The sequence below is a fragment of the Pelmatolapia mariae genome, linkage group LG23, assembly GCF_036321145.2.
Source record: "Pelmatolapia mariae isolate MD_Pm_ZW linkage group LG23, Pm_UMD_F_2, whole genome shotgun sequence".
Lineage (NCBI taxonomy): Eukaryota > Metazoa > Chordata > Actinopteri > Cichliformes > Cichlidae > Pelmatolapia > Pelmatolapia mariae.
The window spans coordinates 17,122,659-17,147,281 of record NC_086246.1 but is presented as its reverse complement, the minus strand read 5'-3'; the positions used below and the strand labels follow the sequence as shown (position 1 = coordinate 17,147,281).

The following is a 24,623-nucleotide window of genomic DNA, read 5'->3' as shown; positions in this document are numbered from 1 at the left end:
AAATTTTTCTTCCATTTTGTCCTATTTTATTTTAATTTTTTGAGTATATATGGCCTATTTAACCCTTCGATGAAACCACAGCCTCAGAAACTTGAATTGTTGTTGTTGTAACTGAGCAGAATTCACTGACATCAAGCCATCAGTTGCATAAAATTCACATGGTATGGCATGACTTACCAAAGATATACAACTTAGTTAATTCATTATAACACACAGTCCAGTCCATAATAATAATTTCCTGAATCTATCAGTCATGTGATATACTACCACCTTAATATAAAAAAAAAAACTAAACTGGACAGGAAATTGTTTTAATTAAAAAACAAAAAAGTGGAAAACATATCATTTATTGCTCATGTGTACACAATGAAATGTAATATGAATATGAAATATTTCCACAAAACTATAACTATGAACAACATACTTCGTGAGGTAGATACAAGACAGCACATTAACTTACTTAGACGTATATGGCTGTTCTTACTTAATAATTAAACATCTGTTACTGCATAGACATTTGATTTTAAGACATCTTCTTAATTCAGATATTTTTCACTTGTTAATTCAGCACAGGCACATATAAATAATGCTATTGCTATGTCATCATTAAAGAAAAGAAAATATTTATTTTTAATCAGTGTCACAGGAAACACTGATGATAAGTGCCCAATGTTTTATTTCCTTAATACATGGAGATGTACATCAATGCATTACCAGCTCTTCTATCCTGCTTTATCTTCTGCCTAGCTGATGACCTAAAGCCTCAATGTGCAAATACGCTTTTCTAAAAGACTAGTGTCACTTTAAAGAACAACACAAATTCAGCAAACAAAAACTTAAATAATGAAAAAAAACCCGAAATCCCTGATGGCATGCATACAAATCTATTCTTATCCACAAATCATTCACAAGGTTTCATTAGTATCTCAGTGCACTAAGATGTAGTGTCAAGGCTGAGTTCCCTTTCTTATGCCTCAGGTCATATTATTGCTCCAGAGTCGAGGCAGAGCTATATGATCACTGCAGTTTTTCATTAAAAATAAATACAAATTAGTAAGGTGTTTTTCATGAAACTGGCATCATAGAGCCATGAGTAGAAAAAAAAGTCTCAAACTGAGCTGAGCAGTCTGAAGCCTGTGCTTTTGGTCTCCTGTATACGTTAATCTCTGGCTGTCTTTACATGAGCATCCACAAATAGTATATCTATGAAAGAAAAAGCGCAATAGGTCCTCTTTTAAAACTGTGAAAAAGAAAAAAGAAAATACGAAGTAAAGTAAAATAAAATAAAATAAATGAAGGTAAGTATAAAAATAAATATGAGGAATGTCAAGTAATTGGAGGTGATTTGTAGGGCTAGGAGGATTATACTAAAAAAAACAAAACAAAAACTAAATAGAAAACAACCTCAAAGCAAGGAATGATTCAAGCTCCACTCCTGTTTAGCAGTTTGATTTGGTTTTTAAAATGTCAAATCATTTGTCCCTCACTTTGTAAAATCTATCAAAAATATTACTTCCACCTTGCTGAATGCTTAAATCAAACATAACTTTTTCACAATCACAACAAAGAATAAAAGTGCTAACAGTTTTTTTTCTTAAAGTAAATACATTCAGTGCCCGTGGTGTCCTGAGGTGGTCAATGGTGGCTGCAGTTTCTCAGACTTGTGATCTTTGGTTTCGGTGTCTGATGATGAATCTGAGTCCTGAGCCTGTTGTTGCTTCATCCACATGTTTGCATATAAACCTCCTTTTTGTAGCAATTCCTCATGTCTGGGATGGAGAAAATGTTGTTATTTACTAACTGTTCAGTGAACACAGATGTGCTAATGCGAAACACAAAGATTACTCAGTACTCAGTGTAAGTCCCGTGAAAAGATTGTATGTTACTGGATGTTGTTTACAGGAGTTTCATTCAAAACAATCAGGCACACTTACCGTCCTCGCTCAGCAATCCGCCCTTCATTGACAACCAGGATCTGGTCTGCTCCAATGATGGTGGACAACCTATTACAGTGCAATAACAGACCCACAACTCATCAGTCAAATAAATAAAGATACATAAATTCACTTAAAAAAAACCTGACAGTACATGAATTTATTTACCTGTGAGCTACAACCACTGTAGTACGATTGGCACAGACTTTGGCCAGAGAGGCCTGGATGTTGCGCTCTGTCTGTGTGTCCAGGGCAGATGTGGCCTACAGAGAGATAATATTAGAAAACTGCAACCAACAGCAATGAGTTTACACTTGAGATGACAGTTCAGTCGGATACCTCATCCAGCAGGATGATTTGTGGTGCTTTGAGGATAGTTCTGGCGATAGCCACCCTCTGCTTCTCTCCTCCACTCAGCTTCAGTCCTCTTTCCCCCACCTGGGTATCATAACCTGCCCGACAGAAACACAGGAAGAGGCTGAAAAAACTTCTTCCAATGTATTAAAATACAACAGTCACCTCAAAGGCACTTTATATTGTAAGCTAAAGACCATACAATAACAGAGAGAAAACCCCAACAATCACATCAAATCCCCTACAAGCATGGACTTAGCGACAGTGGGAAGAAAATCTTCTTTTCAAAAGTAAGAAACTTCTGGCAGGATTGGCTGCAATCGGTTGGGAGTGAGGAGAGGGAGACAGAACAAAAGACACACTGTTAAAAGAGGTGATTAAAGAAGAAGCATAAGAGGGGCCTGAAAGTTGGAGGCTCTGCCTCCCATTCTACTTTTAAATACTATAAGAACCACAAGTAAGCCCGCAGTCTGAGGACATGTGGTACTATGAGGACTTTCAGATAAGACAGGGCCTTATCTGAAAGCTTTGTTCAGAAATATGCATGTAAATGGTATAAACATAGATACATTGAAACACCCACAATGTTTTCAACAGTATGAAACAAAGCTTTGAAGTCACAATGCTGAATAAACTGAGGGATTAATGTGCACATTACCATCAGGGAAGGTCATGATTTTGTCATGGATATCAGCAGCTACAGCAGCCTCCTCCACCTCCTGGTCATTAGCAGTGGTGCGACCGTAGCGAATGTTATCCCGGATGGTGTCGTTGAACAGGACGGTATCCTGGGGAACCACGCCGATATGAGATCGCAGAGATGCCTGTTTCACCTGAGGAAAGATGATGAAGAGAAAGTAATAAGCAGTTTAGACTCCGTGTATGTGTGTGTGTATATATATGTATATATAAGCATGCAGTTACAGTAATATTAAAGACAAGACTTTATGACTTCTGCTTATATTGCTTAGTAAGAGCATTGTAAGATGTCATTACAATGGTTGGTAACATCATTTCACATACATACGAGACTAATTACAAACACCATAACCTTTATAAGGGCGGAATTAACTGCAAACTTAATGCATTAGTCTTCTGCTTCGTGTACTCATGTTGGAACAAATATAAACTGTGCCAAGAAGACTTTTTTGTGACTTTTACTGTTTATTAATTTTACTGGTTGTTTGTTAATGTCTTGAAGTTTCAAATATTTCTCACACAGTAGCTCTGGTGCCAAACCTCTTACCTTTGATATATCCTGGCCATCAATGCGAATGCAGCCTCCCTGAACATCATAGAAACGGAAAAGCAGTCGAATGATTGTGCTTTTCCCAGATCCCGACGGCCCAACCTGAAGGTATGTTAATAATCCGTAATGTTAGTAACACCTTAACGGCTCAATGTAACGCTGGAAAGCAGGAAACATCTCGTCTCAGACTCACCAGTGCAACCGTCTGTCCTGGAAGAACTGTGAAGGACACATCCCTGAGAATCTCCATGCTGCAAAGCAGTAAAGAAATCTAAGAATGAGCCATGCAAGAACTCATTGAGACTGACGTTTTAATAAAAGAAATCAATGCAAAAATAAACTAACCCATTTATGTAGCTGAAGTAAACGTTTTCAAACTCCACCTTCCCCAGTTTAAAGAGAAGGCTTCCTGCATTTACTTCATCCTTCACCTGCATCAGGCAACATATGAAGACCACAAAAAACTCAAAACACATAAAAAACCCCCACTGATATCACCGCTCCAAATATTTACCCATTTATAAACATACCTCTTGATCTTCTTCGAAAAGTTGGAACATGTTTTCCATGTCAATAAAGGAAGTCTGGATCATTCTGCAGGGAAAGAAGAGAGAACCCAATAGTTGGCAAAAGGAACAGGAGTCAAACAGAGGTTTGGTTAAATAGCTTACAGTATATTATGTGTTATCCTCCTTAAAAATACATAAAAAAGCAATATATTTAAAACAGCAAACTATATATAATCTAATGACTTATCTGTATTTTCTTACCTGTAGTATGTTCCAAACCAGTTGAGTGGGATGTACATTTGGATGATGTAGGTACCGAAGAGAACATAATCTCCAACCTGAGGTTAGAGTTGTTTTTATGGTCAAACTGAATTGGACAATTCCAACTAGCATTGTATTTCTTAATGGTTTGAGTATCTGTTAAACATAAAGTTCATCCACTTTCTGAAATAAGCAAATCAGCTCTCTGCCCCGCCTTTTAAAACAACTTTCTTTTAATTGGCTGCCCCTCCCAAATGAGTGGATGGGGCTGTCTGAGATAACCATATTAGTGATATATTAAGGATTTAATTGCACAGATGATGATCCTAGTATTTGAAAGTTTGGGCATGTTCATTATCAGTGTCTACCAACCTAATGGTTTATGGAAATGTGGAAAAGCATAGTGTGTGCCATTATTACAAAGTCAATACCTGAAACTTTCCCTCTGTGACAAAGTATGCACAGAGCAAGGAGCCTGCTAGCAGTCCTAATCCAATGACAACATTCTGGGTTTGATTGAGCAAGGCCAGAGATGCCTGCGCCCTCCACTCTGAAGCCTACAAACAATCAGAAACACGAGTCAAGACTTCAAAAATGGGCACAGTACATACCCTTCCAATATACAGCTACTGGTATCTTTGCAAAAATGCCTTTTTCTCTGATGCTAACAAAAGCCAAGAACCATTAAGAACACAACTCCAGAACTGAGATCACTAAATAAAACACTTTTGTCCAGATCAGACAACAAGTGTAAGTTTTGTTTTTGGTGAAATTATGCTGCTGCTTTTCTGATTTTTTCTGATTTTTATCAGTATGTTCAAGGACCCCTGATGCCAGCAGGTTACATGCAAAGGATTAAACTGTATATTGTGGTAAGAGACAGGTATGGATATCAGGCTTTTGCACATGCATACAATTTCACAATGACTGTTATCCATAAAGAAAGGACCATGTGTATGCACAGCTTTATGAATATGACAAAAGGAAAGTCCATGTTTATCTGCTTTTGTGTAGACATGCACACACATACAGTCTGTTGTCTATGTACACTGAGCTTTATGGGACCAGAATTTCCCAGTGAGCTAACAGGTTTACTCTACTGGCCAAACAGCAGCAGAATATTATGGATTGTCCAAATATTGTCCCAGGAAAATCAAAGCAGCAAAATCACACAAAAAACACTGAATTCCAACATCCAGTTATTCCATTTTGTCTTTGTTTTGAAATTAAACCTGACATAAATACTCATATTTTCTGGGTTGGCCACCTGGTGTGAGGCAACCTACTAAATTTGCTTCCACTCAACATCTTAATGCTAAAAGCTATCTCAAAGGTAGCAATAACTAGAAAGACAGTAGCAGAGCAGGTTTGCTCTGACTCCTGTTAAAGTAAACAAAGACATTTTCTAGTGATACAGCTGTAGAAAAAAAAAACAGCAGGGGAAGGCGTGGCAAGCCTTGGAATGCTTTACCTGCCTGACCTGACTTACCTGATAATTTAAGATTGCACCCTCAAACCGGCCGACCTCATAGTTCTCTGCATTGTAGTATTTTACCTTTTCAACAGGAATAAAAAGCACAAACAGTGACGAAGTGTATTTTAGGTGCATTTTAGGATGAAAGAATAAAAAAAAAAACAACAACAAAACTTTATGAACCACAAAATTATTTAATGTACCGTCTCAAAGTTTAACAAGGAGTCCACAGCCTTGGCCTTGGCAGCGTTATCCATCCGATTCATTTCTCGTCTGTACTTGGTTCTCCATTCAGTGATGATGATAGTCATAGCTGGCAAACACATTAATGTGAAATTACTACACAGTCAAAGAGGATCTGAAAAATCTATCCCAGGCCATGCGGAACTACACAGAAGATTAGCACACTTGAAGTTTTTCATTATTAAACTGGGTCAAAGCAAGGCTAGTTGAGGTTCAAAAGGTTCAACAGGCATAACTTACTGAGGTAGAAGGTCATGCAGATGAAGATAATAAGGCCAAGCCAGGCATTGAAATAAGTGATGAAGTAGATGATGGCGATAATAATATCAGCAATGGTTGGAAAGATGCTGAACACTATGTAGCTGTGGAAAAACACCAATACCTGAGTTTAATTTTTCTTCAGATTCTAACATGAGAGAAGCATTTAAGGATTAAAAAACCATTTATGTTTGGCATAAATGGTTTGGGCATTTATGTTATAAACCATGTTGGTTGGTATATTTTGTCAGCAGGTTTGTTTATGAGTTACTCATTTGTTTATAATTATTATGATCCTGACCGTTACTATCTCACCTGACCAAGTTGTTAACGGAAGACGTGCCACGGTTGATACTTCTCAGTACTTCACCAGTTTTGCGGCTCAGATGCCAGCGCAGAGAGAGGGAGTGCAGGTGGCCAAACAGATTGACTTGAACCAGTCGATTGGTGTACTGCTGCACGCGGATCCAGACGAAAGTGCGTACGTTACTCACAAATCCAGAGGAACCTGAGAAGAAGAGAAGATGACGGCACTGTACTGCAGTGATTTGAATCATATCTGCCAAACAGACTACAATTTGTTCACGTTAATGGGAAGTCTTCTTCACAAACTAAGGTTAATTATGGGGTTCCACAGGGTTATTTGCTAGGACTAAATTGTACTTGCTTCCCTTAGGCTATATTATTAGAAGACATAGCATACATTTTCACTGCTATGCAGATAACACCCAGATTTATCTATCCATGAAGCCTGATGACACACAAATTAGTTATACTAAAGGAATGTCTAAAAGACATAAAGACCTGGATGACCTCAATTTTTTCTGTTTGTAAATTCAGATAAAACTGGCGTTATTATACTTGGCCCTAAAAAACCTTAGAAACATGGTGTCTAACCACTGTGAGGAATCTTGGAATCATTTTTGTCCAGGATACTTCCCTCAATGCACATATTCAGCAAATATGTAGAACTGCTTTCTTGCATTTGCACAATATCTCTAACGTTAGACACAACCTGTCTCAGAGTGATGTTGAAAAACTAGTTTGTGCATTTATTACTTCTAGGCTGGTTGTTCTTAAAACTCAACTAAAGAGCAGATTTCTACCATATTAGCTTCTCTTAACTGGCTCCCTGTTAAATCAGGAATTAGATTTAAAACCCTTCTCCTTCAAAACAAGGTCTTGAATTATCAGGCCTCATTTGATCTTATCTTTAAGTCCTCACAGTACAGTATCAGTACAGAAGTGGAGCACTTCGCTCTGCTGGGTTACTTGTAATTCCTTGTAATTTGTAATTACTCTACTTGATGTGACATGTGAGGCAGAAATTCATTGTGCAGCTCTCTGTGATACTACAATGTTCACTGTCTATACTGTGCATCCAGGAAGTCCTACCTGCTCCTCCACCCTGCATGAGCTTGAGCAGGACATAAATACACACTGTAACAGCTAAAGTGTGCCAGCTGCTGCCATCAGTCAGTTCATCCACTGAAAACAGATGAGAAAAAAATGAGGCTTTCAAGCTGTGGTGAAAAAATTCAATGAATAAATAAAAAGCATCATGAGATTTTAATCTGACTGCAACAACGTCACTGCAGTACCATCAGTGTGTATGACTGAACATTTGAATCTATAGTGCATGATGATGAAGACACATCACTCACCAATATACTTGGAGTAAATAGGTACAAAGATATTAACAGCCCTCTCCACTCCCAGCAGCCCCAAACAGAAGAGGACCAGCAGCTGGAGAAACCTGTTGCCTTGCGGCCACATGTAGGGAACAAGCAGACGGACCTTTTTCCAAAAACCCTTCCAGGTGGACTGGTTCTCCTCTGGTCTTCCCAACAGGCTCTGACCCAGAAAAAGATATGAAACCATTAAAACAGCGTTAATAGAGTATAAAAGCAAAGCTGCTCATGTGTTTCAATACACAGTGCAAGTGCCCTGTCACTACCTGTCCACCATTTTCTACGTCACGCTCATCTTCATTTATCAGTAGCATGTAAGGTCTCCTTGGCAACCCTGGAGCTTTGAGACCGATGAAGAAGAGCAGCCCAGTGCTAATGTAGCGCATCATCCACAGGAACAACTGCACCTGAAGGGTTCATAGATGTTTACACACACATCAGCATGGATACAAAACAGCGTTTAACACAATGGTAACAAAATGCTAATAGCACAGTAATGTGAATATGCTGAAAAGTGTTTTCTTGGACAGTTACCATATATCTAGGTAGTGTACTATTATAATAGCACTTTAAATTAAAAACTAATTTAAGTCATGCTTACAATTACGCAACCTTAAAGCTACACTTCAAACTCGTGACTCAGTGTGGAAGTAGTGTCTTCTGATTTGGTTAACAGCTCAGGGCTTAGGATCTGAAAGTCAGACTGAGCAGTGACTCAGCAGAAAAGGCTCAGGCATGCTTATTTTCCATGGCACGTTGTTTTCCTTTGTTTACTGAGCAGATACTTGATACATGAGCCTGACTGTACTGCTCTGAGGAGTGGCGCTAAAAGCAGACTCATTTTTAATATGTAACTAACCTTTGGCTCATAAAGACTATTTAATCACACACCGAAGAGCTTTATTAATATGCTGCAAACACACTCTCTGATCAACTTATCTTAACGCTAAATAAATAGAAATGGAGATTTGAAGGGATTAATTCTAAATTCATAAGAATGTACTTTGCTGGAAAATGCAATTACACAATAATCAACGTATATTTATAAATACATTATTTGTTTTCTACTAAATAGTATTAAATCACTGTACTGTTAACCCTAAACAGATAGGAATGGGGATAAACTGCATAATGCAAGGTAAACACAAGTGTAAGCACGCATATTTTGAAAGTAGTCTTCACCTCTTTGTTAGGTTCCTGGAACACAATGGTTAAAAAAATATCTTATGTGAGCGTTCACCTGTTGTGGTTTGTTCTCCAGGCCCCACCACCACTGAGGACTGTACCAGGAGACAAAAGCCAGGTTCTCAGCACAGAAAGCTACAGCCCAGAACAGCAGCAGGACAGCACTGTGTCCTCTTGTCCGATCCGACACCAGGACCCTGCGCCTCTCCACCCTGAGTAGAGCCATAGCCCAGGCCCATCCCAGGATGGAAAAGCAGCCATACAGCACCACATACCCCGGAAGCTCATCTGCACTCGCGGCTCTCCAAATCACTCCACCCAGAAACTGGATGATCAGAAAGACGTGGAGGACCTGCTGAAAACCATAGAGGCGGGCGCGAGGAATGAACTTGCGTTCCATTTGCGTGCCATACTTTTGGTAACATATGCAGTGGATGGTGCCAAGGAGGAAGGAGAGGGAGAGCAGGATGGTGGGGACCAGTGTGAAGTAGAAGCAGGGGGCGATGCCTTCATCCACCCAGGTTATGGAGATGGAGGAATTTGCTTCACAGTAGCTCTGCACAAACACCATGGCTGCAGCTAGGAGAGAGAAATCATTTTAAAATCATAGCAGCAAATCATAACAAAGACATCCCATCTTTACGAGGCATTTTATAGTATACCTAGAAAGAGGAACTGCTTTGGCTCTGTTACATTAGGCACTGATTTAGGCGATAGTAGTGAATAAATACCGACATACAGCTAAAATGTGTGACAAATACTGTAGGCAGACAAAGAACAAATAGTGTAAGCAGTTATAATTATTACCTTTAAACTTATAACTATTAGACTACATTTCAGAGGGTCTAGAGATAAAATAGTCGGCTGTTGTTGTTAGTTTTTAACATTACCTTTCCCAGGCAGGCAGCTGCGAAGTCCAAACACTGTACACAGTCCACTTGTTAGTAACCGAGGCTACTCCGGGGAGACGAGCGAGTCCTCCGAGCTGTTATTAGCTTGCTTATCGTCTCTAACTGTAGTCCAAACGACATTTAGGAATGACACTGAGAGCACAATAACTCACAGCTATGTGTCTGTCATTACCACCACCAGCTATCTGTCACACTGATGAAGCCGGTGTTCGGAGTCCTCCCAGTTCTTCTTCTTCTTGTTAAATTTACCGGCTGGTAGCGTGGAGTAACGCTACCAGCTGGCACGGAGTGTGGGCGGTAATGTCACTGAACACACACAGACACACAAAACGAAACAAACAAACAAAAAAAACCCTTTTAAATCAAATTAGTTTGTCTTAAAAACAATTTATTAGAAATTGTACACGGACCGCTAGCTTTTAAATCAGGTCCAGTATCATTTTCATCTTAATAAGGATCAGTAGTTTCTTCTTCTCCACTGCCTGGAGCAAATTTAGCCTCACACCTTTGCCATTGCAGTGCACTGCAATTCATACATTAAAAAGCAAGAATAGTTAATATATTACTTTCAATTAGTGCACCTGTTTTAAGGTGGACCCTTGAGATATCAAACCTGAGGCAAAGGCTCAATACTGTTAGTTAAAGAACAATTTGCAGCCAAGGACATAAGAGCAGAAACAAGGACACGGTCAGTCTTAAACACAGCATCAAGCAACTGAGGCAGCATTATTCAGTGCAGACACTCGGAAAAAGAAATCACACTGCCACTCCAAACACCTGACCAAACTGCTAAGAAAGCTGCCTTTTTACATTAAAGCTTATGCATACAAACCTTTATTTTAGTGTAAAGACTCAGAGACACAGAGGCATTCCAGTTCAAGAGTGCTGCTATAAAAGCACACGAAGCATCTATGAAATGCATGTCATTATTTTTCATTTACACTATCAGTTAATAAGGCAAATAAGTATTTATGACATAGGTTACTATAAAAGCAGGCTGGGGAGAATCCACATTTGATATGAGTGTAACACTGCTTACTTATGTGAAATCATCATCAGTGAATGCTGGCAAAACAGAAACTACCTTGGTATTATAACAAACGGCTTGACATTGGCCACACATCCACACTTGCAGGTTTCTTTTTCCTCTCTCTTTTTGCTATCTTCACACCGATGCCTCTCTTTCTCGCCTGGCTCGTCTCAGTCTTTGTGCTGTCATCCAACAGGTCGGTGTAACACTGAAGCAGGGTTCAGTTATCTATATCACCTATCCACCCATATCAATTGCATTATTCAAGCGGAGTATCAGGCTTCTACTGCTGGCGGTCGACATAAGCAGTCCTTTTCACTTTTTTCTTACCTTTTTAAATTCATTTTTATTATTATTTATGTCTTTTTGAAGAGAGATCTGGCCACGAATGCAGCTGAAATTGCAACATATGTAACATCACAGGTTTATATAGGTATTTTAAGTAGCCATAAAAGACTGGATTGATTATAATGTAGGTGCAAAACTTTAGTCATGAAGATACTTGCAAAGCAGGTCATTTCTTTATTTTATATATAACCCTTAATAATAGTAATAATAATTAATTTTACAAATATAAGCAAAGAAATTACATATAAAAGACAGTTTTTGGCACAACATCATCTCCAATAGACAGCTTCCCTGAATATGTAACATCAGAGGAACATGAAAAATAATACAAAAATACGTTATTGTTCCGACTATTAGTAAAGTTATTTTTAGGGGTGCTAAGATGAAATTTAGGGATGCTTGAGCACCTCTGAAAAGGGTCTAAACTCACCAATGTCCACCACAGACACAGTTTCCAGTATGGTGTCTTACTATTATAAATAAATTTAGTGTATCCAGGTCCGAGTTGTGAAATGATCATCTCCTGTCTCAGCAAATCTTCTTGAAACAAACAGTATTTTAGTCCAATTTACAGACACGGTTTGCTGCTATTACACAACAGGTCTAAAGTTTTACTGCTGGATGGCTTCAGGTTTCGGCACTTTAATATGCACAGAATTAATTAACACCAGACCATCCCTATTACCAATAAATTCACGTGGTATTACACGACTTACCATAGATATAACAATTCAGATTGTAAACTCATTATGATGCAGTTTTGTATCCATGGACTAAGTAAAATAATAGTTTGTTAAATGCATCAGTGATGTGAGACACCGCCACATTAACATATCATCAAAGTAAACTGGACAGGATGTTGTTTTAATGTAAAGACAGAAAAAGGATGGAAATAATGCCATTTATCGCTCATGATTACAGTATTTCCAAAACCTGTAACTATGAACAATACCTTTTGTGAGGTAGATATAAGACAGCAAATAACTTATTTAAAATTGTATGGCTGTACTTAGATCTATGGACGTTTAATTTCTACACATACTTTTTCATGCAGATATTTTGACTTGTTAACTGAGCACAAGCGCAGATCGATAACTTGGCCCCATTACATCCACATACCGAGTGGAAACATCTGCCATGAGAAATGTCTGTGGTCTTTCTGCCAATGGAAGGCTGGACTGTACAACTTTAGGCATGAGTCAGTATGTCTAAAGATAACTGAATGATCAAAAACAATCAACAAACCCTGACACAACAATGGTATTATCAAAGAAAATGAAAAAAAAAATATATTTTTGTCAGTGTCACACAGAAAACAATGATGAATGCCCATTATTTTACTACCAAAAACATGGAGATATACATTTATGCACTACCAGCTCCTCTCTCCTGCTTTAAGAATGTACAAATACACACATCTCAAAGTTCAGCTAACAACACTTTAAATAACAAAACAAAATCCCTGATGACATTAACACCATTCTATTCTTAAGCATATAGTATTCAACAGGATTCAGAATTAACAGTCTGAGCACACCAAGATACAGTGTCAAGACTGATTTCACTTTTCATGTGTCTCAGGTCATATTATTGCTCCACAGCAGAAGCAGAAATATACAATCCCCATAGCTTCTTTCTCATTAACAACAAAAACGAATAAGCTGGTTTTTCATGAAACTTGGTAGAGAGGTGGAGGAAAGTCGGGAACCCCCCCCCCTTATTCAAAGGGGACCCATTATGCTTTTCTTGCACCTCCATATTTGTAACTCTAATAGCTCCAATAGTCCAACTATTTAGTCTAACTTTCCTCTGACTGGCTGCCCAGCAGGTGGAGCAGGTGGATGGGGTTTCAGTGCTGACTGTGAGAGTTGTGTGACTGAGATGATTAGGGATATCCCCTCTCTTCGACATCATAGAGAGTCACAAGAAGGAAAAAAAAAGTCTCAAATTGTGAATTTGAGCAGTCTGCAACCTGAACATCTGGCTCACAGGAATAATTATACATAAACTGATCTTTTTGGATCTTTGGCGGTCTTTAAATGAGCATCTGCAAATGTAAGTACATCTATGAGAGAAAAAGCACAGCAGGTCCCCATTATGTTTAGTTTGTGGGCACATAGTATCATCTGTCTCTTCTCCTGTGCTAATTCTTTTTAGTTTTAGATCTTTTGTTAACTCCTGGCATCAAAACCGTGGCTAGAATCACAACTATTGGACATAAAGTCTAAAAGGTGTGAATACCTCTTCAGTTTCATTAGGCACCTTGCCCTGACCTGTCATTGCACATTCACTTTAGAAAATCTAGCAATAAATAACACTTTCCCCTTGCTGAGTGTTCAAAACATTTAAAATCACACATTTCCTTTTTACAACCATAACAAAGAATACAAAAAGATTTTTCTTAAAGCAAATACATTCAGTGCCCGTGGTGTCCTGAGGACGTCGATGGTGGCTGTAGTTTCTCAGACTGGCGATCTTTGGTTTCAGTGTCTGATGATGAATCTGAGTCCTGAGCCTGTTGTTGCTTCAACCACATGTCTGCATACAAACCTCCTTTTTGTAGCAATTCCTCATGTCTGGGATGGAGAAAAGATTGATAGTTACTTGTTTATTGGTTTGCTGGTCTGTAGCATTCAGGTGAGTTGTAACACAAGGCCAAGGAGGAAAGACATCAGCAATCATTTTAAGAAGCAGCTGCTGCTGCCAAGCAGTGTTTATAGGGATATTTCCAAACAACTTGAAAACCATCATTCTACAATGGAAAACCATCAAAACAGCTGCAAGGAGTGGACATCCCAGCATATTCACTCTAACGTAAGACTGTGCAATGCTTAGAGAAACCACAAAAAAGAGCTGCATCTCAGACTCTACAGGCATCCGTTAGCATGCTAAATGTTCATGTTAAAAGTTCATGACATTGCGATTACAAAAAAATTGACAGATGAAAACAAATTGGAGATATTTGGCCATAATGCACAGCACCACATTTTGCAAAAAACAAACGTGAAATATTGGCAAAAGACCTCATAACAACTGTCAGCACTACAGCAGTGATGACTTGGGCTTGTTTTGCAGCCACATGACCTCAGTACCTTGGGCATGGAAAACTTTTTTTTTCCCAGGGTAGAATGATGGACGGCATACATTTTTAGTGACTCAAAATCACAACAATTGGGTGCACAAGTTTGAATTTATTTTGAATTTCCTCTAATCGACTCAGCAGCAAATTTATAAATACATCCCCACTAATATTTAGTTCAATGCCCATTAGCAAGCTGAGCCGTGATCAGATATTTTTGGTAGCCATCACCAAGCTTCTGGCATTATTCTGGCAGGATACATGACGACTCGTCTTGAGAGAACGGGTAGAGTTTATTTAAATTAGGTGGGTTTCCTGGTACAGACCTGGGAAGACCAGTTCAGAAGTTTAGAAGAGCAGTGTATCAGCTCTCAAGCATGGTGGTGGTAGCATCATGCTCTGGATTCGCTTTGCTGCTAGTGGCAGTGGTAGATGGAATAATGAAGCAGAAGGACTACCTCCAAATTCTTCAACTTTGCGTTAAATGAACAGACAGACAGGACACAATTTGATGTTCCAGCAGAACAATGATCCCAAGCGCACATCACTGTTTTTTTAATGGATAAAGCAAGCAAATATTAAGCTTTTGAAATGGCCTTTCCAAAGTTTTGACCTCAGCCCAACTGAAAATTTATAGACTATCAGGGCTCTAGACTAACTTTTTGCCACGATTGCACTGGTGCGCCTAACTTTTTTTCTTAGGCGCACCAGCCCAAAAGTTAGGCGCACCCAAATTTTTCAACCACATCGCTTAACACTGCAGTTTTACATGTGCACTTTTTTTAGGGGGAAAATTGCTATCTATACAGACAATATTCATTTGTAAATGATTAATAAAGTTCTTCATTTGGAGCACATTTCTACAAGAAAGATAAGTTACTGAAAAAGTGCTTGTGCCTAAAGTGCGTTGGCACTCTTTGGCAATATTGTAGACAAAATTAAACTTAATCATCACATCTTGGCTCCTCTGACCACCTGTTTGCCGCTGCCTGCTGCTGAAAGGCCGTGGGGAGAGGGGACACTTGGGCAGTGCATTTATTGCACCATATAATGTGTTTTCTGGATACACTGTGCTTTTTCAGCGTTCAGAGATTGATGGCTCCATGTCAGAGCACTGGCTATGAATTTCAGACGGATCAGGCCTTAACTTAACAAAAAAGTTATCAATAGTTCTTTTCATCTTTTCTTATTACCCACAGCTACATCCACTTCTGTCAGGCCTAGGCTGCTCACTAGGGCTGGTATCATCACTGATTTCTATAATCCATTCGATTCCGATTCACGAGGTCCCGATTCAATTCGATTTTGCCTCAGATAATCAGAAATATTATTATTCTGATCGTATGTGAGACTTTATCAGAGGTGTGAGCATCACAGCAGATGCCTTTGTGTCAAAGTAACTGAGAATAAAACACAGAAAAACATGAAGGAGATTTTCCTGGCCTGGATTTTTATAGCATATAACCTTAAAAATATTCAGCAATTTTGCCAAATTTTAAAAAGTTTAAATTTCTTCATTATTGAACAACAGAAATTAGGCTTTCTTGGTCGAGGACATTTAAGTTTAAAAAAAAAAAAAAAGCACTGTAAACAACGGTAGACTGGTGGGTAATAAGCAAATGAATAATGCTGAAAACAGAGATTTGAGATGGGAAACTGTTCTTGAAGTACACACAGTGAGCTGTGCATGACGTGTGATTTTATCGTGGTGGAAGCAAAGCAGCAAAAGTAAGAGGGAACTAATGACGACATTTATCAAATGTGAAGCGTAGTTTGGATCTTCTTTTGCTGCTGGTTCAGTGAATTTTGGTTGGAAAGAGACAAAACCTGCAGCTCAGAATCTAGCGCAAAAAAGACAAACACAAAGAGCGGACCGCCGACGCATCAGAATCAGTGAGCTGTCGGCTTTCAGCCCCAACGGCATGTCCGTGTACGGGCCGTCGGGTGAGAAAGCCGAGAAAGAGAAAGCTGATTCTGATGCGTCGGGTCCGCGCTCTGTGTTTACGTCTTTGTGTGGAATCTGTTTACCTGCTCTCATTTACTGTTTTAGCTGTTTGGTGGTTGTTGAAATAGTTTTGAGAGCTTTAACCTGAGATTCTGGCGTTTCTGGCAAAATACATTTATATTTAAAAGTCGATTCAGGAATTAACGAATCGATAACGCTTTATTCAAGCTACTCACCTCCCTCTTCCACCTGCACTTTCAAATGTACACACAAAGGACTACGGGACAACTACAGGACCACCGCCAATCATAGAGGTCCCGCTCCTGACTATCACTGATTGGGACACACGATAGGGGCATGATGTGTGTCGACCAAGGATTTTATTTAGTTGCACCATTGAAAAATTTGGTCGTAGTTGCAACCAAATTGGTCGCAGTCTAGAGCCCTGACTATGCTTAAAAGTTGTAAGAAAACTAAACAGTTTCAATGATATTGACCAATTCTGCCAAGAAGACAGTGAGCAAAAATCAAGCTAGAATGATGCCAGAAGCTTGTTGATGGCTACCCCAAATTATCATGACATTAATGCTCATGATGACCCTACGTAAACTTTTCACAGATTCCTATGAACGCTTTATTTTTCACAACTGTATGTGTTATGACAGGAGTTTCATTCAAAACAATCAGGCACACTTACCGTCCTCGCTCAGCAATCCGCCCTTCATTGACAACCAGGATCTGGTCTGCTCCAATGATGGTGGACAACCTATTACAGTGCAATAACAGACCCACAACTCATCAGTCAAATAAATAAAGATACATAAATTCACTTAAAAAAAACCTGACAGTACATGAATTTATTTACCTGTGAGCTACAACCACTGTAGTACGATTGGCACAGACTTTGGCAAGAGAGGCCTGGATGTTGCGCTCTGTCTGTGTGTCCAGGGCAGATGTGGCCTACAGAGAGATAATATTAGAAAACTACAACGAACAGCAATGAGTTTACACTTGAGATGACAGTTCAGTCGGATACCTCATCCAGCAGGATGATTTGTGGTGCTTTGAGGATAGTTCTGGCGATAGCCACCCTCTGCTTCTCTCCTCCACTCAGCTTCAGTCCTCTTTCCCCCACCTGGGTATCATAACCTGCCCGACAGAAACACAGGAAGAGGCTGAAAAAACTTCTTCCAATGTATTAAAATACAACAGTCACCTCAAAGGCGCTTTATATTGTAAGCTAAAGACCATACAATAACAGAGAGAAAACCCCAACAATCACATCAAATCCCCTACAAGCATGGACTTAGCGACAGTGGGAAGAGACACTGCAATATAGAAGAGACTGCAGTTACATAGTAAACATAACCAACTACACTTAACAGGATTTTAAAAATATGGCTAACTTCAGAAATATACATTTAAAAGATATAAATTTATATTCAATTTAAACACCCACGATTTTATTAAAAGTATGGAAAAAAACTTGACGTCACAATGCTGAATAAACTGAGGGATTAATGTGCACATTACCATCAGGGAAGGTCATGATTTTGTCATGGATATCAGCAGCTACAGCAGCCTCCTCCACCTCCTGGTCACTAGCAGTGGTGCGACCGTAGCGAATGTTCTCCCGGATGGTGTCGTTAAACAGGACGGTATCCTGGGGAACCACGCCGATATGAGATCGCAGAGATGTTTGTTTCACCTGCAGAAAGATGATGAAGAGAAAGAAATAAGAAGTCTAGTCTGTGTGATTATAGTAATAACAAAGACTTTATGACTTCTGCAATAAGAGAATTGGCTGATTTGTGTTTTACTGGATTAATGACTTCATTATAATGTAGATTTCATATACAGCTTTCGACTGGATGACTGGAAGTTTCAAATATTTCTCACACAGTAGCTCTGGTGCCAAACCTCTTACCTTTGATATATCCTGGCCATCAATGCGAATGCAGCCTCCCTGAACATCATAGAAACGGAAAAGCAGTCGAATGATTGTGCTTTTCCCAGATCCCGACGGCCCAACCTGAAGGTATGTTAATAATCCGTAATGTTAGTAACACCTTAACGGCTCAATGTAACGCTGGAAAGCAGGAAACATCTCGTCTCAGACTCACCAGTGCAACCGTCTGTCCTGGAAGAACTGTGAAGGACACATCCCTGAGAATCTCCTTGCTGTAAAACAGTAAAGAAATTTATAAGAGCCATGCAAGAACACACTGAGACTGAAGTTTTAATAAAAGAAATAAACACAAAAATAAACTAACCCATTTGTGTAGCTGAAGTAAACGTTTTCGAACTCCACCTTCCCCAGTTTAAAGAGAAGGCTTCCTGCATTTACTTCATCCTTCACCTGCATCAGGCAACATATGAAGACCACAAAAAACTCAAAACACATAAAAAACCCCCACTGATATCACTGCTGCAAATATTTACCCATTTATAAACATACCTCTTGATCTTCTTCGAAAAGTTGGAACATGTTTTCCATGTCAATAAAGGAAGTCTGGATCATTCTGCAGGGAAATTAGAGAGAACCCAACAGTTGGTAAAAGGAACAGGAGTCAAACAGAGTTTTGGTAAAAGCAATACACAATCTCTCTATTTTTTTTACCTGTAGTATGTCCCAAACCAGTTGAGTGGGGTGTACAGCTGGATGATGTAGGTACCGAAGAGAACATAATCTCCAACCTGAGGTTACAGAGTTGTTTTTATGAAACTTATGTATATTTATATTTATTCTAGACATCTAACAACCTAATTGCATAGTTTTGGAAATGTGGAGAGGCATAATGCAAACCATTATTACAAAGTCAATACCAGAAACGTTCCCTCTGTGACAAAGTATGCACAGAGCAAGGAACCAGCCAGCAGTCCTGCTCCAATGATGGCGTTCTGTGTTTGATTGAGTAAGGCCAGAGATGCCTGGGTTTTATACTCTGATACCTACAACAGGAGAAGGAAACAACAATTAAATATATGGCTCCATTCCTGAGACTACTAAATTAAAAATTTTTCTATACCTCTGTGATCAGTGTTTCAGTTTTGGTGAAAGACGGGAACAAATATCTACATGCAAACCCAATAATATTTGGTTAAATGTCTCTTAGCAAGTTATTTTGCTTATTTTGGAGCCATGATTTAGTGACATAACACCCAACGATGTCCAAGAATTTAGAGGTAGTCCTCAGCAGCAGAATATTATGGATTGTCTAAATATTGTCCCAGGAAAATCAAAACACTAAAATCACACAAAAAACACTGAATTCCAACATCCAGTTATTCCATTTTGTCTTTGTTTTGAAATTAAACCTGACATAAATACTCATATTTTCTGGGTTGGCCACCTGGTGTGAGGCAACCTACTAAATTTGCTTCCACTCAACATCTTAATACTAAAAGCTATCTGAAAGGTAACAATAACTAAAAAGACTGTAGCAGAGCAGGTTTGTTCTGACTTCTGTTAAAGTAAACAAAGACAAGCTTAAGAAAAAAAAAAAACAGCAGGGGAAGGCGTGGCAAGCCGTGGAATCCCAACACCGGCTGATAAATGCACTTACCTGATATTTTAAGATTGCACCCTCAAACCGGCCGACCTCATAGTTCTCTGCATTGTAGTATTTTACCTATGGAACCAGAAAAAACAAATTGTATTTTAAAGTGCATTTTAAGATGAAAGAATAATAAAAAGAAAAGTAAACTTCTTTATGAACCACAAACTTATTTAATGTACCGTCTCAAAGTTTAACAAAGAGTCCACAGCCCTGGACTTGGCAGTGTTATCCATCTGATTCATTTCTCGTCTGTACTTGGTTCTCCATTCAGTGATGATAATTGTCAAGGCTGGCAAACATTTAAATAAGGAATTACTACACAGTCAAAGAGGATCTGAAATCTATCTTAGCCAATGCTGAAGTACAAAAATGTTTTGCACACTTGAAGTTTATTTTTCAGTATTAAACTGGGTCAAAGTGAAGCTAGTTGAGCTTCAACATGCATAACTTACTGAGATAGAGGGTCATGCAGATGAAGACAATAAGGCCAAACCAGGCATTGAAAAGAGTGCTGAAGTAGATGATGGCAATGATAATATCAGCAATGGTTGGAAAGATGCTGAACACTATGTAGCTGTGGAAAAACACCAATACCTGAGTTTAATTTTTCTTCAGATTTTAACAGGAGAGGAGCAGTTAATGATAAAAACATTGCCTAACAGAATCATTCTTTGAGTTATCCACGTGTTAATAATTATTTTGTTTGTTTTGTTTGTTTGATGCCATCTTACCTGAGCAAGCTATTAATGGAAGCTGTGCCACGATCAATACTTCTCAGTACTTCACCAGTTTTGCGGCCCAGATGCCAGCGCAGAGAGAGGGAGTGCAGGTGGCCAAACAGATTGACTTGAACCAGTCGATTGGTGTACTGCTGCACGCGGATCCAGAAGAAAGAGCGCAGGTTACTGACAAATCCAGAGGAACCTGAGAAGAAGAGAGGTTGGTGGTCAAAATAATGGAGTAGCCTTAATGCTAGTGTGGCATGTGAGGCTGATGCTCATTGTGCAGCTCTCTGTGGTACTACAATGGTCACTGTCTATACTGGGCATTCTTGAATAAGTCCTACCTGCTCCTCCGCCCTGCATGAACTTAAGCAGGACATAAATACACACTGTAATGGCTACAGTGTGCCAGCTGCTGCCATCAGTCAGTTGATTCACTGAAAAAAGGACACAGACATCAAGGAGAATGAGACAAAATGAGGCTTTCAAGCTGTGGTGAAAAATATCAGAGATTAAATAAAAAGAATTATGAGATTTTAATCTGACTGCAACAATGTCACTGCAGTACCATGAGTGTGAATGACTGAACATTTGAGTCTATAGTGCATGATGAAGAAGACACATCACTCACCTATATTCTTGTAGTAAATCGGTACAAAGACGTTAATAGCCCTCTCCACTCCCAGCAGCCCCAAACAGAAGAGGACCAGCAGCTGGAGAAACTTGTTGCCTTGCGGCCACATGTAGGGAACAAGCAGACGGACCTTTTTCCAAAAACCCTTCCAGGTGGACTGGTTCTCCTCTGATCTTCCCAACAGGCTCTGACCCAGAAAAAGATATGAAACCATTAAAACAGCGTTAATAGAGTATAAAAGCAAAGCTGCTCATGTGTTTCAATACACAGTGCAAGTGCCCTGTCACTACCTGTCTACCATTTTCTACGTCACGCTCATCTTCATTTATCAGTAGCATGTAAGGTCTCCTTGGCAACCCTGGAGCTTTGAGACCAATGAAGAAGAGCAGCCCAGTGCTAATGTAGCGCATCATCCACAGGAACAACTGCACCTGAAGGGTTCATAGACATTTACACACACATCAGCATGGATACAAAACAGCGTTTAACACAATGATAACACAATGCTAATAACACAGTAATGTGAATATGCTGAAAACTATTTTATTGAACAGTTACCATATATCTAGGTAGTTTACTATTACAATATAATTTACTATTAAAATAGCACTTTCATAATGTTGACTTTATGGGATGAAGGATGCAATACAATAACATTTTGCAAAGCAAGTAAAAGTAAAAGCACTTTAAGTTTAGGAAAAATCAACAACTATATTAAAAAGAAACTTTGCAAAGGACAAAAACTACAAGTCATGCTTGCAGTTATGTAGTCAAAAAACTTTCACTCAACTCAACTCCTCCCCATGTGGGAGGAGCAAGATCCTGTCTTCTGATTTGATTGGTTAAGAGTGCAGGGTTTAGGAACTGAAAGTCAGACTGAGCAGTGACTTAGCAAAAAAGGTTGTAGCGTGCTTACTGCCCATTTGTTTTGCTTTGTTTACTGGGCGGATACTTGATACATGAGTCAGACTGCACTGCTCTGAGGAGTGGCTCCAAAGGCAGACTTATCTTTAACCTTTGACTCAAAAAGGTTTAAACACACACTGAAGTTTAAACAGTTAAAATGCTGTATACAGGAATGAACTCTACCTACAATCTAAGATCAACCTAACCCTAAATGGGTAGGAATGGAGATAAGCTGCATAATGCAAGGTAAACACAAGTGTAAGCACGCATATTTTGAAAGTAGTCTTCACCTCTTTGTTAGGTTCCTGGAACACAATGGTTAAAAAAATATCTTATGTGAGCGTTCACCTGTTGTGGTTTGTTCTCCAGGCCCCACCACCACTGAGGACTGTACCAGGAGATAAAAGCCAGGTTCTCAGCACAGAAAGCTACAGCCCAGAACAGCAGCAGGACGGCACTGTGTCCTCTTGTCCGATCCGACACCAGGACCCTGCGCCTCTCCACCCTGAGTAGAGCCATAGCCCAGGCCCATCCCAGGATGGAAAAGCAGCCATACAGCACCACATACCCTGGAAGTTCATCTGCATTCGTGGCTCTCCAAATCACTCCACCCAGAAACTGGATGATCAGAAAGACGTGGAGGACCTGCTGAAAACCATAGAGGCAGGAGCGAGGAATGAACTTGCGTTCCATTTGCGTGCCATACTTTTGGTAACATATGCAGTGGATGGTGCCAAGGAGGAAGGAGAGGGAGAGCAGGATGGTGGGGACCAGTGTGAAGTAGAAGCAGGGGGCGATGCCCTCATCCACCCAGGTTATGGAGATGGAGGAATTTGCTTCACAGTAGCTCTGCACAAACACCATGGCTGCAGCTAAGAGAGAGAAATCATTTTAAAATCATAGCAGCAAATCATAACAAAGACATCCCATCTTTACGAGGCATTTTATAGTATACCTAGAAAGAGGAACTGCTTTGGCTCTGTTACATTACGCACTGATTTATGCGATAGTAGTAAAAAAATCACCGCGGTACCTGTTATTGCGCTAAATATTGTAGGCAGAGAAGTGCGCAAACACACCAGAAAACAAAGTGTGAATTGTTAGCGCACCAGCTCAGTGGCACAAGAAGCTAATGTGGCTACAAGAAAAGGAAACTTATAACTATTAGACTACATTTCAGAGGGTCTAGAGATAAAACAGTCGGCTGTTGTTGTTAGTTTTTAACATTACCTTTCCCAGGCATGCAGCTGCGAAGTCCAAACACTGTACACAGTCCACTTGTTAGTAACCGAGGCTACTCCAGGGAGACGAGCGAGTCCTCCGAGCTGTTATTAGCTTGCTTATCGTCTCTAACTGTAGTCCAAACGACCTTTAGTAATGACTCCCAGAGCACAATAACTCACAGCTATGTGTCTGTCTTTACCACCACCAGCTGTGTGTAGTCATGCTTACAAAGCGGTTGTCCTTGTAATGTGTTCACATGTTAAACAACCGCTACCATGACTCGGCAGCATTACGTTACACAACAGCGCCTGCTCACTCTACCTGAACCTCAGCGCCCCCCAGAGGACGTCCACGGAACATGTAGACCAACAGGGGAACGACAGGCTTAACCTGTATCAAGTAGCTTAAAATTATATTTTGAGATATTTTAGCAAGTATTAAATGGCTACAGCAGGGGTGTCAAACATCACACTGGATTGCTCTGGAAAATGTGAAGGGCATAAATTTTGCACTGTGCCCAGTATTTTCATAGGTTTCACACCTTTACCACTGATACAGCCTTCTCCTACCATTCATAATACATCAACGTAATTAACTTACAGATAAGCAAATAAATGCTAAAAAAAAATGAAAGTGTTTTTTCACTGTGTAATGGGTCAATCATAATAATAATAATAGTTAAAAAAACGCATTTCCTTTTAATTAACAAAAACTTTCAGTTTTAATATTACAGGTCAGTCTGGACAGTGAGCTACAGAACCTTTTCTTTATTTTGATTGATTGATTTTTTTTTAAATTACAATGTTTTTTTAATTTACTACATCAGCATTTCTCAATCTAAGTGTAGAAAAAAATGCTGAAATTGCACTTCCAATTAAATATAAATAAACCACATTTAAAAAAATGTTTATAAGACTAATAAACTAAAATAAAATCAAAATTGATAAGAAGTGTAGTCAAATTGTACCATATATTTCCCCGTATATTAATTACTGTATCTCAGTTGTTTTTATTTCTGTAATGCTTACATGCTGTTACAGCAGGAAGCATTAGCTGGTTGTCAGGCCTTACGTCAACCATGCAGTTGAACCATCCACAGAAATGCA

General features: G+C 39.3%; 2 protein-coding genes across 2 annotated transcripts; both read right to left on the bottom strand.

Annotated features, from left to right (window-relative positions):
- Window positions 1–407: 407 nt before the first annotated feature.
- LOC134620243 (ATP-binding cassette sub-family B member 6-like) lies at window positions 408–10,251 on the bottom strand. The gene is made up of 20 exons (XM_063466291.1): window positions 10,049–10,251; window positions 9,214–9,737; window positions 8,240–8,380; window positions 7,947–8,136; window positions 7,678–7,770; window positions 6,598–6,790; window positions 6,265–6,386; window positions 5,985–6,094; window positions 5,797–5,862; window positions 4,739–4,864; window positions 4,308–4,384; window positions 4,068–4,131; window positions 3,883–3,968; window positions 3,731–3,788; window positions 3,535–3,639; window positions 2,947–3,121; window positions 2,274–2,386; window positions 2,103–2,197; window positions 1,935–2,003; window positions 408–1,769 (listed from the first exon to the last, which is right to left on the bottom strand). Exons 2-20 carry the CDS (start codon window positions 9,727–9,729, stop codon window positions 1,610–1,612), a joined length of 2,559 nt encoding a protein of 852 aa, XP_063322361.1. The 5' UTR covers window positions 9,730–9,737; window positions 10,049–10,251; the 3' UTR covers window positions 408–1,609.
- A 1,363-nt stretch (window positions 10,252–11,614) lies between these two features.
- Window positions 11,615–24,103, bottom strand: LOC134620656 (ATP-binding cassette sub-family B member 6-like). The gene is made up of 20 exons (XM_063466911.1): window positions 23,524–24,103; window positions 22,642–23,165; window positions 21,678–21,818; window positions 21,385–21,574; window positions 21,098–21,190; window positions 20,763–20,955; window positions 20,484–20,605; window positions 20,211–20,320; window positions 20,038–20,103; window positions 19,298–19,423; window positions 19,092–19,168; window positions 18,930–18,993; window positions 18,745–18,830; window positions 18,595–18,652; window positions 18,399–18,503; window positions 18,005–18,179; window positions 17,508–17,620; window positions 17,337–17,431; window positions 17,169–17,237; window positions 11,615–14,023 (listed from the first exon to the last, which is right to left on the bottom strand). The coding sequence occupies exons 1-20, from the start codon at window positions 23,534–23,536 to the stop codon at window positions 13,864–13,866; spliced, it is 2,580 nt and encodes an 859-aa protein (XP_063322981.1). The 5' UTR covers window positions 23,537–24,103; the 3' UTR covers window positions 11,615–13,863.
- Window positions 24,104–24,623: the final 520 nt, after the last annotated feature.

Excerpts from the sequence above, each read along its gene's own strand:
- LOC134620243 (XM_063466291.1), bottom strand. The coding sequence starts at position 9,729 with ATGGTGTTTGTGCAGAGCTACTGTGAAGCAAATTCCTCCATCTCCATA. Across the intron at positions 6,387-6,597 it reads TCCGTTAACAACTTGGTCAG|CTACATAGTGTTCAGCATCT; the intron begins GTGAGATAGTAA and ends GTTTTTCCACAG. Across the intron at positions 4,132-4,307 it reads TGGTTTGGAACATACTACAG|AATGATCCAGACTTCCTTTA; the intron begins GTAAGAAAATAC and ends CTTTCCCTGCAG.
- LOC134620656 (XM_063466911.1), bottom strand. Across the intron at positions 21,191-21,384 it reads GATTTACTACAAGAATATAG|TGAATCAACTGACTGATGGC; the intron begins GTGAGTGATGTG and ends TCCTTTTTTCAG. Across the intron at positions 17,432-17,507 it reads AAATCATCCTGCTGGATGAG|GCCACATCTGCCCTGGACAC; the intron begins GTATCCGACTGA and ends ATCTCTCTGTAG.